This window comes from Coregonus lavaretus (assembly GCF_964263955.1).
Source record: "Coregonus lavaretus genome assembly, chromosome: 3".
NCBI classification, from domain to species: Eukaryota; Metazoa; Chordata; class Actinopteri; order Salmoniformes; family Salmonidae; genus Coregonus; species Coregonus lavaretus.
In genome coordinates, this window is record NC_139990.1 from 61,408,985 (window position 1) to 61,424,549 (window position 15,565).

The following is a 15,565-nucleotide window of genomic DNA, read 5'->3' on the forward strand; positions in this document are numbered from 1 at the left end:
ATAACTGCAGGTGGCAGTAAATCACCAAGGCTAGTAATTAGGAGTTGGAAGTGTGTTCAAGTGGATTTCTCCCAGTCGTAGGTGATAAATACCACCTTCCCACTTGGTTGTGAATGCAGCAATAGCATCATCCGAAAACAGGTGCCCATTCAGAACAACTGTAATGCACATACAGTCATGGTCAAAAGTTTTGAGAATGACAAAAGTATTGGTCTTCACAAAGTTCGCTGCTTCAGTGTAATGAGATATTTTTGTCAGATGTTACTATGGTATACTGAAGTATAATTACAAGCATTCCACAAGTGTCAAAGGCTTTTATTCACAATTACATTAACCCTTCTTTTTCAAGACCTCTGCAATCCGCCCTGGCATGCTGTCAATTAACTTCTGGGCCACATCCTGACTGATGGCAGCCCATTCTGGCATAATCAATGCTTGGAGTTTGTCAGAATTTGTGGGGTTTTGTTCATCAGAGAAAATGACTTTACCCCAGTCCTCAGCAGTCCAATCCATGTACCTTTTGCAGAATATCAGTCTGTCCCTGATGTTTTTCCTGGAGAGAAGTGGCTTCTTTGCTGCCCTTCTTGACACCAGGCCATCCTCCAAAAGTCTTTGCCTCACTGTGCGTGCAGATGCACTCACACCTGCCTGCTGCCATTCCTGAGCAAGCTCTGCACTGGTGGTGCCCCGATCCCGCAGCTGAATCAACTTTAGGAGACGGTCCTGGCGCTTGCTGGACTTTCTTGGGCGCCCTGACGCCTTCTTCACAACAATTGAACCTCTCTCCTTGAAGTTCTTGATGATCCGAAAAATTGTTGATTTAGGTGCAATCTTACTAGCAGCAATATCCTTGCCTGTGAAGCCCTTTTTGTGCAAAGCAATGATGACGGCACGTGTTTCCTTGCAGGTAACCATGGTTAACAGAGGAAGAACAATGATTTCAGGCACCACCCTCCTTTTAAAGCTTCCAGTCTGTTATTCTAACTCAATCAGCATGACAGAGTGATCTCCAGCCTTGTCCTCGTCAACACTCTCACCTGTGTTAACGAGAGAATCACTGACAAGATGGCAGCTGGTCCTTTTGTGGCAGGGCTGAAATGCAGTGGAAATGCTTTTTTGGGATTAAGTTCATTTTCATGGCAAAGAGGGACTTTGCAATTCACCTGATCACTCTTCATGACATTCTGGAGTATATGCAAATTGCCATCATCGAAACTGAGGCAGCAGACTTTGTGAAAATTAGTATTTGTGTCATTCTCAAAACTTTTGACCACGACTGTAGGTCTACCTTAAATGCTTGCTGATTTTTATTGGTCACGAAAAGGCTTTCATACCAATAAAAATGGCAGCTTCACTAATGATGCAAATGAAAGGCCAATAAAAACATCACTTGTTAAGTATAATTTATTTACATGTATCATTTTGAGAAAATATATAAAAAGTAAAAGAAAATCATAAGAAAAGACTATCATAGACATTAAATAGACTCTACACTTTTAGACTGTAATTAGCTGAAGTTTACTTGGAAATGTAGAACGGAATCAGTGTAGTTATACATTTCATAAATTCTATACCTGCACTGTAAAAATCAGATTTAATTCATAACATTTTAAAATAGATACATTTCTATTATAGGTCTATTTTAAAATACAGTAACAACTCCATTCACAATCGCCCTTACAGGGCTGTGCTGTATTGTGAAAGGATTTGTTTTCAGAGATAAAGGCATGGAGGTTGGACCGCCTGGGCAGGTACAGTGAGGGAAAAAAGTATTTGATCCCCTGCTGATTTTGTACGTTTGCCCACTGACAAAGAAATTATCAGTCTATAATTTTAATGGTAGGTTTATTTGAACAGTGAGAGACAGAATAACAACAAACAAATCCAGAAAGACGCATGTCAAAAATGTTATACATTTTTTTGCATTTTAATGAGGGAAAAAAGTATTTGACCCCCTCTCAATCAGAAAGATTTCTGGCTCCCAGGTGTCTTTTATACAGGTAACGAGCTGAGATTAGGAGCACACTCTTAAAGGGAGTGCTCCTAATCTCAGTTTGTTACCTGTATAAAAGACACCTGTCCACAGAAGCAATCAATCAATCAGATTCCAAACTCTCCACCATGGCCAAGACCAAAGAGCTCTCCAAGGATGTCAGGGACAAGATTGTAGACCTACACAAGGCTGGAATGGGCTACAAGACCATCGCCAAGCAGCTTGGCCAAGGCAACAAAGGAGTGGCTCAAGAAGAAGCACATTAAGGTCCTGGAGTAGCCTAGCCAGTCTCCAGACCTTAATCCCATAGAAAATATGTGGAGGGAAAAAAAAAAGTATTTGACCCCCTCTCAATCAGAAAGATTTCTGGCTCCCAGGTGAAGGTTCGAGTTGCCAAACGTCAGCCTCGAAACCTTAATGACTTGGAGAAAATCTGCAAAGAGGAGTGGGACAAAATCCCTCCTGAGATGTGTGCAAACCTGGTGGCCAACTACAAGAAACATCTGACAAGGATTGCCAACAAGGGTTTTGCCACCAAGTACTAAGTCATGTTTTGCAGAGGGGTCAAATACTTATTTCCCTCATTAAAATGCAAATCAATTTATAACATTTTTGACATGCGTTTTTTCTGGATTTTTTTGTTGTTATTCTGTCTCTCACTGTTCAAATAAACCTACCATTAAAATTATAGACTGATCATGTCTTTGTGAGTGGGCAAATGTACAAAATCAGCAGGGGATCAAATACTTTTTTCCCTCACTGTAGGTACTTGTTGGGACAGGTTGGATTTCTATAAGGACGTTGCCATTTTTGTGGGGACACAAAATGCCATGCAATCCACATTCTTTAATTGTGAAATGGTTCTCAATGTCAAAGTCTTTGTACTAAATCCATTATCTTTAAATGACTTGTTAGCTGTTATAATTGCATTGCTAATGTGTGGACATCCTTTTAAAAGGAAATACAGTCATGAAGATATGAGACAAAATGTCCACTCAGTAGTCGATGACCTTATCACAGAACGTGATTTTTTGATTGGTTATATTGAACATTTTCAAGAGGAAATTGATTGACTAGAAGGTCTAGAGCAAGTCTTAGTTTTTCTCTATAAACCTGATATTACATCCCAAATGTCAATGCAATTAATGTTATTAGCCTGTAATACCAGATTAATTACCAAATGCAATACAATAGATTACAGGATGCCTCAAGTACAGATATACTTGTCAAACCAAACAGCACAGTTCAGCAAACTATTTGTCTGCAGCAGGCCTAGCTAGATATTTCTGAGGAAGACAGTGGTTTGGTTGTTGTCGAAACTTCCCCAAGTGGCACAATTCTGAGTGGAACTACAAACTCTATTTTCATTAACTCTTTGCATTGAGACAACAATTGTGATTTCAACATTATTCCATGGTACTTAATTGTCCTTCTGTCAATTAGCAGATCTTCTACAGAATACATTCTACTGTTTCACTAAAGTGACTGTCAGTAGTTCCGATGTGGTGGAGGAGTCAGGCGCAGGACACAGAGGATACGTCCAAAAGACTTAAATAGTCCAAAGAGCAACAAACAAAACACGACCTCGAAAACAGACGGAGGCGAGGCAATTACGCAAACACGCGTAAACAATAATCCCACACAAAGACAGAGTGCAGACACGCAGCTCTGCACGACAGGCAGAAAATAACAACACACAATCAGACTAATGCAAAACAAGGAACTTATAAGACAAGTAATCAACACACAAATGGACACAGGTGTAAAAGACAGACAAAAGCAATCACACTACGAAACATAGAGCGGTGGCAGCTAGTACTCCGGGGACGGCGAACGCCGAAGCCTGCCCGAACCAGGAGGAGGAGCAGTCTCGGCAGAATCCGTGACAGTACCCCCCCCTTGACGCGCGGCTCCAGCCGTGCGCCGACCCCGGCCTCGGGGACGGCCAGGAGGACGCGGACCCGGGCGCGTGGGATGCCCACGGTGGAACTCAGTCAGGAGGGATGGATCGAGGATGTCCCTCCTGGGCACCCAGCACCGTTCCTCCGGACCGTACCCCTCCCACTCCACGAGATACTGGAGACCACCCATCCGGCGCCTCGAGTCCAAGATGGTCCGGACCCTGTACGCCGGGGCCCCCTCGATGTCCAAAGGGGGCGGAGGGGTCTCTCCTATCTCATCTTCTTGGAGTGGGCCAGCTACCACCGGCCTGAGAAGAGACACATGGAACGAGGGGTTAATATTTTTGTACTCTATAGGCAGTTGTAACCTGTAACACACCTCGTTCAATCTTCTCAGGACTTTGAAGGGCCCCACAAACCGCCGACCCAGCTTCCGGCAGGGCAGGCGGAGGGGCAAGTTTCGAGTCGAGAGCCAGACTCGATCTCCCAGTGCGTACACCGGTCCCTCACTGCGGTGGCGATCGGCGCTCGCCTTTTGTTGACGGATGGCACGCTGCAGATGGACATGGGCAGCGTCCCACGTCTCCTCCGAGCGCCGAATCCACTCGTCCACCGCAGGGGCCTCGATCTGGCTCTCGTGCCATGGTGCCAGGACCGGCTGATAACCTAAAACACACTGGAAAGGTGTTAAATTGGTGGAGGAGTGGCGGAGAGAGTTCTGGGCCATCTCTGCCCAGGGGATGAACCTAGACCACTCCTCCAGCCGGTCCCGGCAATAGGACCTCAAAAACCTACCCACATCCTGGTTGACACGTTCCACCTGCCCATTGCTCTCTGGGTGGTACCCCGAGGTAAGGCTTACCGAGACCCCCAATCGTTCCATGAACGCCCCCCAAACTCTGGAGGTGAACTGGGGACCTCGGTCAGACACAATATCCTCGGGGACCCCATAGTGCCGGAACACATGGGTAAATAGGGCCTCAGCGGTTTGTAGGGCAGTAGGGAGACCCGGCATTGGAAGGAGACGACAGGCCTTGGAAAACCGATCCACAACGACCAAAATGGTGGTATTCTCCTGGGAGGGGGGTAGGTCGGTTACAAAATCCACCGATAGGTGGGACCATGGTCGTTGTGGAACGGGCAGGGGATGTAACTTACCCCTGGGCAAATGTCTAGGCACCTTACACTGGGCACACACCGAGCAGGAGGAGACATAAACCCTCACATCCTTAGCTAACGTTGGCCACCAGTATTTCATGCTAAGACAGTGCACGGTCCGGCCAATACCTGGATGTCCAGAGGAGGGTGATGTATGAGCCCAATAAATAAGACGATCACGAACCTCGAGCGGAACGTATGTCCGCCCCACAGGACACTCGGGGGGAGTAGGGTCGGTACGCAGTGCCCGCTCGATTTCCGCATCGACCTCCCATACCACCGGAGCCACCAAACAAGACTCCGGCAGTATGGAAGTAGGCTCGTTGGACCTCTCCTCGGTGTCATACCGCCGGGACAGGGCGTCTGCCTTACCATTCTGGGACCCTGGGATGTATGTGATCTTAAAAACAAACCGGGTTAGGAACATGTTCCACCTAGCCTGACGAGGGTTCAATCTCCTAGCTGCCCGGATGTACTCCAGGTTACGGTGATCAGTCAGAATGAGGAAAGGGTGTTGAGCCCCCTCAAGCCAATGCCTCCACACCTTTAGGGCCTGGACTACGGCTAACAGCTCCCTGTCCCCAACGTCATAGTTGCGCTCCGCTGAGCTTCTTGGAGTAGAACGCACAGGGGCGGAGTTTAGGTGGTGTGCCGGACCGTTGTGACAGGACTGCCCCAATACCGGTCTCGGACGCGTCTACCTCTACTTGGAATGGTAAAGAGGGATCCGGATGCGCCAGCACCGGGGCCGAGGTGAACAGGTTCTTCAGTTTGACAAATGCCCTGTCCGCCTCAGCCGACCACTGCAAACGAACCGGACCCCCCTTTAGCAGGGACGTAATGGGAGCTGCAACTTGTCCAAAACCCCGAATAAACCTCCGGTAGTAATTAGCAAAACCCAAGAACTGCTGCACCTCTTTTACAGTGGTTGGAGTTTGCCAATTAATTAATTAATTTAATTAAATAATTTTAATTTTATTTATTTAGCAGACGCTCTTATCCAGAGCGACTTACAGGAGCAATTAGGGTTAAGTGCCTTGCTCAAGGGCACATCGACAGATTTTTCACCTAGTCGGCTCGGGGATTAGAACCAGCGACCTTTCGGTTACTGGCACAACGCTCTTACCCACTAAGCTACCTGCCGCCATTACGCACGGCCGATACACGGTCTACCTCTATCTCCACACCAGACGCAGACAACCGATAACCCAAAAAGGAGACGGACTCCTGGAAGAACAGGCATTTCTCTGCCTTGACATACAAGTCATGCTCCAACAGTCTTCTCAACACTCGGCGCACCAGGGCTACATGCTCGGCTCGTGTAGAAGAGTACACTAGGATGTCGTCGATGTACACTACTACACCCTGCCCATGCATGTCCCGGAAAATCTCGTCAACAAAGGATTGGAAGACTGAAGGAGCATTCATTAACCCGTATGGCATGACGAGATACTCGTAATGACCCGAGGTGGTGCTAAATGCTGTTTTCCATTCATCCCCCTTCCTAATGCGCACCAGATTGTACGCGCTCCTGAGATCCAACTTTGTGAAGAACTGCGCTCCGCGTAACGATTCCGTCATAGTCGCAATCAGTGGAAGTGGGTAACTGTACTTAACTGTGATCTGATTGAGACTACGGTAATCAATACACGGGCGCAATCCCCCGTCCTTCTTCTTCACAAAGAAGAAACTCGAGGAAACCGGGGAAGTGGAGGACCGTATGTATCCCTGTGCCACGGACTCGGCTATGTAAGTCTCCATAGCCGCCGTCTCCTCTTTAGACAGGGGATACACACGACTCCGTGGAAGAGCCGCTCCTGTTTGGAGATTTATCGCACAGTCCCCCTGTCTATGAGGAGGTAGCCGTGTTGCCCTCGATTAGCTGAACACAAGTGCTAAGTCCTCATACTCAGGGGGAATGCGCAGTGCGGGCACTTGGTTCGGACTCTCTACCGAGGTCGCCCCTACGGAAACACCTAGACATCTCCCTACACACTGGGCAGACCACTCCATAAGAGCCCTCTGTTGCCACGCAATGGTAGGATCATGGGTGCTTAACCAGGGAAGCCCCAACACCACGGGGTACGCAGGAGAGTCAATCAGATAAAACTGAATGATCTCCTCATGACCCCCCTGCGTCGTCATCGTCAGTGGTGCTGTGACCTCCCTGATCAGGCCCGACCCCAACGGCCGGCTGTCTAAGGCGTGGACAGGAAATGGAGCTTCTACCGGCCGAAGGGGAATTCCTAACCTACAACAAAATGCCCGATCAATAAAGTTCCCAGCTGCGCCTGAATCTACTAGCGCCTTATGCTGGGAATGAGGTGCCACCTGTGGAAATCTCACAGGAATACTCATGTGACCAACAGAAAGCTCTGGGTAAGTGGGGCGCCTACTCACCTGAAATGACTCCCCAGTGCGTGACCTGTTGTCCCCTCTCCCAGGAGACCCTCCCCAGCACCTGGCCGCGGTGTGTCCTCCACGACCACAGTTGGTGCAGGGGATGGCCCCCCTCGGGTTCTCTCTCCTCCTCTCTCTAGCGCCAGCACCCCCGAGCTCCATGGGAATCGGCTCGGAGGTGCTGGAGGGTGGAATGGACGACCCCCACTCGGGACGTCCGCGGGTAGCCAGCAGGGTGTCTAGACGGATGGAAATGTCCACCAACTGGTCGAACGACAGGTTGGTGTCCCTGCAGGCCAGCTCACGACGAACGTCCTCTCGTAGGCTACACCGGTAGTGGTCGATGAGGGCCCTCTCATTCCACCCCGCATCCGCCGCTAGCGTCCGGAACTCCAGTGCGAACTCCTGTGCGCTCCTCTTCCCCTGTCGGAGGTGGAACAGACGCTCTCCCGCCGCTTTCCCCTCAGGTGGATGATCGAAGACAGCCCTGAAGCGGCGAGAGAACTCCGCGTAGGTGATGGTAGCGGCGTCTATTCCCCTCCATTCGGCGTTGGCCCACTCCAACGCCTTGCCGGATAGACAGGAGATGAGGGCGGAGACGCTCTCGTATCCCGAGGGCGCCGGGTGTATGGTGGCCAGGTAGAGTTCCACCTGCAGGAGGAATCCCTGACACCCGGCTGCAGAACCGTCATATGCCCTCGGGAGCGAGAGCCGAATGCCACTGGGTTCCGGTGCTGAGAGAGGAGGACTGGCCGTTGGTGATGAGATGGTGTAAGAGTGCGTGGGCACCTCTCGAGTCACCAACCGGCGCAGAGTGTTGGACACCTCGCCCATGGCGGCCCCAAGTTGCCGGATCATGGTGTCTTGGTAGCTGATCCGGTCTTCCAGGGATTCGGGTGCCGCCGCTGTTCCTGCTGACTCCATAGTTAGGTTGTGTTGTTCTGTCAGTAGTTCCGATGTGGATGTGGTGGAGGAGTCAGGCGCAGGACACAGAGGATACGTCCAAAAGACTTAAATAGTCCAAAGAGCAACAAACAAAACACGACCTCGAAAACAGACGGAGGCGAGGCAATTACGCAAACACGCGTAAACAATAATCCCACACAAAGACAGAGTGCAGACACGCAGCTCTGCACGACAGGCAGAAAATAACAACACACAATCAGACTAATGCAAAACAAGGAACTTATAAGACAAGTAATCAACACACAAATGGACACAGGTGTAAAAGACAGACAAAAGCAATCACACTACGAAACATAGAGCGGTGGCAGCTAGTACTCCGGGGACGGCGAACGCCGAAGCTTGCCCGAACCAGGAGGAGGAGCAGTCTCGGCAGAATCCGTGACAGTGACGGTTTAATGCCATGCAAGAAGATGAATTATAACGTAGACACCCTTTCTCCAATTACTGTTTTTACATGCTCTATCACTGACTACCACTGCCCAGTCTATTATACACATCATCAGTGTGGTTTAATCACACTCTAAAACGATCCACTACCGTTTACATAGTAACCCTTTGAAAGTTAAATTCCACCAGTAGGTAAAACAGATCCTGTCCCTCTTCCCCATTGTTCCATTCCTTCTGTTTTTCCTCCATCCCCCTATCCCCAGAACCTCTGGCGGGAGTCTGGGGGTGGGTCTTGTTGGTGCACCACATCCTGGGCGAAGATGGTGCCCCCAGCGTCCATGGTGACGATGAAGTAGAGGTTGGCACCCAGCATGGCCATGGTGGGCAGGAAGGACAGGCCGAAGCCAAAGCCCCGAATACTGCTGCCCAGTGCAGCTGCCACCCAGTACATCAGCCTGTTGGCACAGAGGAGAGATGGACATTAGACAGATGCAGTCATTTCTATAGTCTGCCCAGACCGCCTTATATTGAGATCACATGTCATATAGGGTAGGTATAGGGTTATGACTGACTGAGCACTGAAATTGGACAACACATTTCACTGCATCTCTCTGGTGTATTGTTGTTTCATTACCTTCCGAAGGCGAAGATGATGGTGAGCAGGGGCACCAGTTTGAGCAGGTCCTGGCTCAGGTAGGGCGCCATAACGGCCAGCTGCAGGAAGTAGAGAAGGAAGAGGGTGACGGAGTCATCCACATAGCGCCGGTGCACACCCACTTCCCAGGCCTCCACCTCACACAGCGGCTTCACATCACCCAACCGCATCCTGGAGACACCCAGCACCAACCAGCCTGGGAGGACAACATGAGGGTTAGCTTGTGACGATGGTGTTGTTGTTCGACTCACCTTGCTGTTCACACCTGAGTAATTCTGGTAAAGAACATCTGCTGAATGACCAATGAGCCACTCACCCAGTATGATGGGCACCACAGCGAAAACAGAGCAGCGTAGCGTGTAGACCAGCCTGAGGGGGGCACTGTCCAACAGTGGGGCATCAAAAGGCAGGAAGACATAGCCCCCCCACACCAGGAGGGGGAAAATGAGAGCTGCAGTGAACACAGACACGCCCACTTTGAGAGCTTCCCTGTTGGCACAGTCACACCCACCTGCAGGGGAGAAGAAAGGAGATACTATTAGTCTTCCTGCCCTCTGAAGTAAAAGAAAGCGAACGGAAACACTACCACTTATAGATTAGATTACCTCAAATAAGGGAAGAGGGAAGGATGAATTTGCACTCGCAAAACTATTTGAGCAGAGCCACAGTGGCTGAATGAACAAGGGAGAGACTAGCAAAGAGAAAGACAGAGACATGGAGAGAGAGAGAGGTTGGAGGCCAAAAGACAGAATGATGAAATGTTGGTGCATCTCTTTACATTTTGAGGATCCCCCCTCCACTGGCCAGTGGTGGTAGTAGCCATCAGGTGGGGTTCCGTGGGGAACGAGGAGGGGGCTCTTCTCTGCGTCAACAACCCAGGATGCCTCACGTTCTCTGGGAGACGTCGGAGCACTAGAGGAGTGTAGGATGGTGACGGATGGGTTAAAGACCTGCGCTGCCTTCTCAGGCAAAGAGTTCATACCATCTTCCACCTCTATCTCTACCTGCACCTTCTTCCCTCTCTTACACAGCCCTGGGTCCTGCACCTCTCTCTCCATCTCCATCCATTCTTCCCCCATTCTCTCCGCTCCCAACCCCAGCCCTCTCTCGCTCTCCGTCCGGCTTTCTCCTTCTTGAAGAGAGGTGCACATGGAGCGCACGCTCCTCCTCTCTCCCTCTGGGACATCCCCCTTTCCCCTTCCCTTATCTTCTTTCTCAGTCAATGCACTTCCTTTCTTCGTTGTTTTCTCTACACCCCTGTCACCCGGCCATTGCAGAGTGGTAGGTTCCAATTTAGCCGAGCTGACCATTTCTTCTTCATCCACCACTCCTTCCCTCCCCTTTTCCAAATCTTCCTCCAATTCTTTAATCACTTTCTCCCCCTCTGCCCCCCATGTTGGGGTTTGGGGTTTAGCAGACACCCCGCTGGTTTTGGAGGGGCTGTCTTCTAGCAGCTCCAGGTTTGACGGTAGGATCTCAGTCATTGGTTTTTTAGGTGTTCAATGTCTCCAGACTTCGTCCATCTGTCTTGGTGAATCTGTAAGTAAGTCTATGCTTGATTGAGTGTTTTTACTTTGACTGAAGTCACATCACATTGTCTGTTTTTTTTCTTTGTGTCTCAGCTCTATTGGTTTTATGGTAAACTGCTCTTCTTCACCTACAAAGAAAAGTACATTTACAGAGTGCACATTCATAGGTCATACATGTCTTCCCACGCAAGAGATGATGCCCCAAAACCGATAAGATGTAACTCCAGACAGTATTCTAGTGTCATTAATTATCAAACAATAGTCTCTAAGGTGGACACTTTTCCACGACAGGTAAGGTAAGCCAAGAATGAAAAATGTATGCACTCACTAACTGTAAGTCGCTCTGGATAATAGCGTCTGCTAAATGAAAATAATAATAATAATAATAATAATAATAATAATAATACAATTAAAATAAAAAGAACGATAAGACAAGTAGAATCCCTCCCTGCCCCTTGCAAACAAAGCTCGCCCAATGCATCTCATTATGGCCTGTGCTGTTTGAGTAGTCTAAGAAAAGAAAGGCTCTATTTACGCATGACTACCAAATAAAATACGCTTGCAATGTGAAACCACTAAATAAAATATATTTCAGACACAAATAGAGTTATAAAGTTGCCTGAATGTGTTAACTGTCAAGACAAATGTTGTACACAGACCTTCAAAGCGCACTCCAGATCACAACACGGAAGTTTCTCATAACAGCGCACTAGATAAAATGTTGGACTTTCAACCACGCAAGAAGACTGCTAGTTTTACAAAGCTGGAAAATACAACTGAAAATACATAAAAGTGTAACACTCACCCAACCTCAGCGCTTATCAAACAACGAGCGTGGGAATTTTATGGAATGTCTCTTACGTCGTTTTCCCACTTCTATTGTTATTGTGCAACTTATTTCAGTGGGTGGAAATTCAGGTGTGGCCAGGTAAATTATTAAAGGGTATGTTTTAAAAAAAACATTAAAGGGAAAGTACGATAGGAACAAAATATTTTCCTCCTGACAAATGTACAAAAAAACAGCAAAGTGCGTATTTCAAGCAGTCTTATATTATATGTATATGTGACTTTCTTGGGGTGAAAATAATTAGTGAGAAATTGTGGATATAGCCTACAGTAAATTTTTTGTTTCATGTTACGTGTTACGTGTTTGTTATTGTATTGGTGTGTAATATTTTTAGCACCTTATGTTGGTTACCCTTTCTTAGATCTAATTCCAAAAGCAATATTGGTGGACACACAGCCCTCTCACTGACAGAATTAAGTATAGATGAACAGAGAATTCTAAATATTGGTGTAGGCTACAAGAGGCCTATCAGATTTCTTCAGTAGATGTTATCTATTTAATTATAATAATATGCCATTTAGCAGACGCTTTTATCCAAAGCGACTTACAGTCACGTGTGCATACATTTTTACTATGGGTGGTCCCGGGGATCGAACCCACTACCCTGGCGTTACAAGTGCCATGCTCTACCAATTGAGCTACATTTAAATGCCTAGCATTTAAAGGGGGATAGTTCACCCAAATTACAAAATTACATATGTGTTTCTTTACCATGTAAGCAGTCTATGGACAATGTATAACAGCAATCCATGCTTTGGTTTAGTTACCCTGACACTGTTTCCAAATGCATTTGTGGCACAAATCACATTTAGCATTTGTGGCACAAATTCGATTTAAGTCATGGGACAGATATTTGAATTTTTTTGCGCATCATGTTCAAATAATCTATAAGTGACTTTGATAAGCTTCACGCTACATTTTTTATACTTTCGTATGATTTGTACATGATGCGCGGAAAATGCTTAAATCGGTCCCATGACTTGAATGGGATTTGTGCCACAAATACTGAAACATTAGCATTTGGAAACAGCGCCAGGGAAATAAAACCAACCACAGGAGGTTGGTGGCACCTTAATTGGGGAGGATGGGCTCATGGTAATGGCTGGAGCAGAATCAGTGGAATGGTATCAAATACATCAAACACATGGTTTCCATGTGTTTAATGCCATTCCATTTGCTCTGGTCCAGACATTATTATGAGCCGTCCTCCCCTCAGCAGCCTCCACTGACAAAGCATGGATTACTGTTACCTTGTCCATAGACTGCTTACAGGGTAAGGAAACCAATGTGTCATTTTGTAATTTGGGTGAACTATCCCTTTAAAATAGGCTAATTAGGCAATATTCCCGCATATAATTTATATTTTCGGGAAGACAAATCATTTTTCTGTAACTTCTAGACTACTTTGTTTGATCAATTACCATTGAACACAGCCTAGGTCTATGCATGGTAATACGATTTTATTGTGGATAGCTTCCAACTACTTTCTCTTCAGATGAGTCAAATGCCTCAGCCAAACACTTTCCATACCCATCATGGATGATATACTATAGAGGTATTAGTAGCCTACATAAATGGCATAATAATTCTATAGTCATCTATACTGACTCCCGAGTGGCGCAGTGGTCTAAGGCACTGCATGTGGTCCAGGCTCTGTCGCAGCGGCGCACAATTGGTCCAGCGTCGTCCAAGGTAGGGGAGGGTTTGGCCGGCAGGGATGTGGGGAGGGTTTGGCCGGCAGGGATGTGGGTTCGTTTCCCACCGGGGGCCAGTATGAAAAAAAACATGTATGCATTCACTAACTGTAGGTCGCTCTGGATAGGAGCGTCTGCTAAATGACGTAAAAGTAAATGATGAGTTTTCCATGGTGTTATAACTTTATGAAACCAGTAGAGGTCACAATATCTCTAAGAATTTGTTCTTAACTGACTTGCCTAGTTAAATAAAGGTAAAATAAAATAAATAAATAAATTAAGGTATATGGAATATAATAAACATGGCAAAAATAAATGTAGACTTTAATAAATGGATTTCTATAGCTCCCAAAATATTTTTGACAACTGTTGGAGAGTGCCAAGATGGAGGCGCGGTGGCTTCAAAACAGCGCCCCCTGTTAGTCATCTAGTGTATATATAAATCGTTGTTTGACACGTGTCTAGACTCAAGGCTTGCAGAACATTTTTGTCTGGTATGAGTGTGATGAAATGTGAGATTAATTAATGAAATGAAATGTGCTTTTGGATCAAATTTATAGGCTACACATAATAGCAGTGCACAGAGGGGCCTGTTCCTGTTTGGTAATATCCTGGGAATACTAATGTTCATGTGTGGTGTTGTGGAGTAGAAACCATACTGCCTATTCTTCTGAATATGCTATAATAGCTGAAAGACTCACACAATTCCATTTGGGCATTCTCTCAACTCGGGAAGCATATAGTCTACTATACCACAGTGCGCATCCTCTTATGTTTCTCGAGCATTTCCATCCAGGAATGTGACTTCTATAACAGCTTTTGTTTATTTTCCTAGGGTTTCCTAGGGGAGGGTTGGCTTGTATATTTCATCTCTCCTCCTTCGCCTTATTTGGTGCAATTAAATGGTTTCCGAGAGAGTTGATCATAGACAGAGCGGAGGTCCTAGAGAGAACAGCCCGGGTAAATTTTAGGCCTAGCCTACCTGTAGGCAGGGTTGAGGAGTAACTAATTACATAATCAGTTACATGTAATCTGATTACAAAAAAACTGTAACTGTTATCAGTGACGTTAACCGCAAAAATATTGTAATTGTTGTGTATTAGGGTTGTACTATTTGCACCGTAGTTGTATAAGCAGAGCATCATGGGTAATATGTGTTGAGATGAGCACATTCATATAAATGGTTGAACTGAATTCCTGTCTACTTCTCATCATTATTGAGTTGTTATAAACACATGGTTATGAAACCCACGATACTTTTGAAAAACTAGATGATTACTTCTTGGATTACTTTCAAATTCAGAAATGATGTTTGTGAGAAATAAAAATACATTATGACAACTTTCTGTTTTCTCAATGACATTCAATTCAGCACTGAAAAAAGGTACAAGTTTAAGTTTGTTCCACCTGAGCAAGTCTGAACCAATGATGTATATAAACCCTGGATTGCTGATGGTATGTATTGGCCATTGAGAGGCTTTGAAGCCACCAGTCGGCCATATTGGCATTCACCAGTTGGAGCAGTCCTACATAGGAATGAATAGAATTCTACAGTATTTCAATTAAATGTTTTATTTTTTGTTATCATGGGGACATTATTTCATTTGTATTTTATTTTACCCTTGTTTTACCAGGTAAGTTGATTGAGAACACATTCTCATTTTACCGCAATGACCTGGGGAATAGTTAAAGGTCATTGAGGGGGGATGAATGAGCCAATTGGAAGCTGAGGATGATTAGGTGGCCATGATGGTATGAGGGCCAGATAGTAACATTAGTCATCTCTAAAAATTATACTTTAAAGATGTTCTCCAGTGATTTTTTTTTACTTTTACTGTTGAAAAGTGAAATCCCAAGTATAAATACAGTAATGTACACAGACTAAAGGGCAAAACATATAATTTGTGGCGCAGCGGTCTAAGGCACTGCATCGCAGTGCTTGAGGCGTCACTACAGACCCGGATTCGATCCCAGGCTGTGTCGCAGCTGGCTGCGACCGGGAGACCCATGAAGCGGCGCACAATTGGCCCAGTGT

The 15,565-nt window shown here is 46.4% G+C and overlaps 1 protein-coding gene across 1 annotated transcript; it reads right to left on the minus strand.

Moving 5' to 3' along the window:
• Positions 1 to 2,149: 2,149 nt before the first annotated feature.
• LOC311126522 (transmembrane protein 79-like) lies at positions 2,150 to 11,893 on the minus strand. Its single transcript, XM_084158530.1, has 6 exons — positions 11,795 to 11,893; positions 10,239 to 11,117; positions 9,777 to 9,971; positions 9,440 to 9,656; positions 8,808 to 9,260; positions 2,150 to 3,478 (listed from the first exon to the last, which is right to left on the minus strand). Exons 2-5 carry the CDS (start codon positions 10,942 to 10,944, stop codon positions 9,059 to 9,061), a joined length of 1,320 nt encoding a protein of 439 aa, XP_084014656.1. The 5' UTR covers positions 10,945 to 11,117; positions 11,795 to 11,893; the 3' UTR covers positions 2,150 to 3,478; positions 8,808 to 9,058.
• Between the last annotated feature and the right edge of the window lie 3,672 nt (positions 11,894 to 15,565).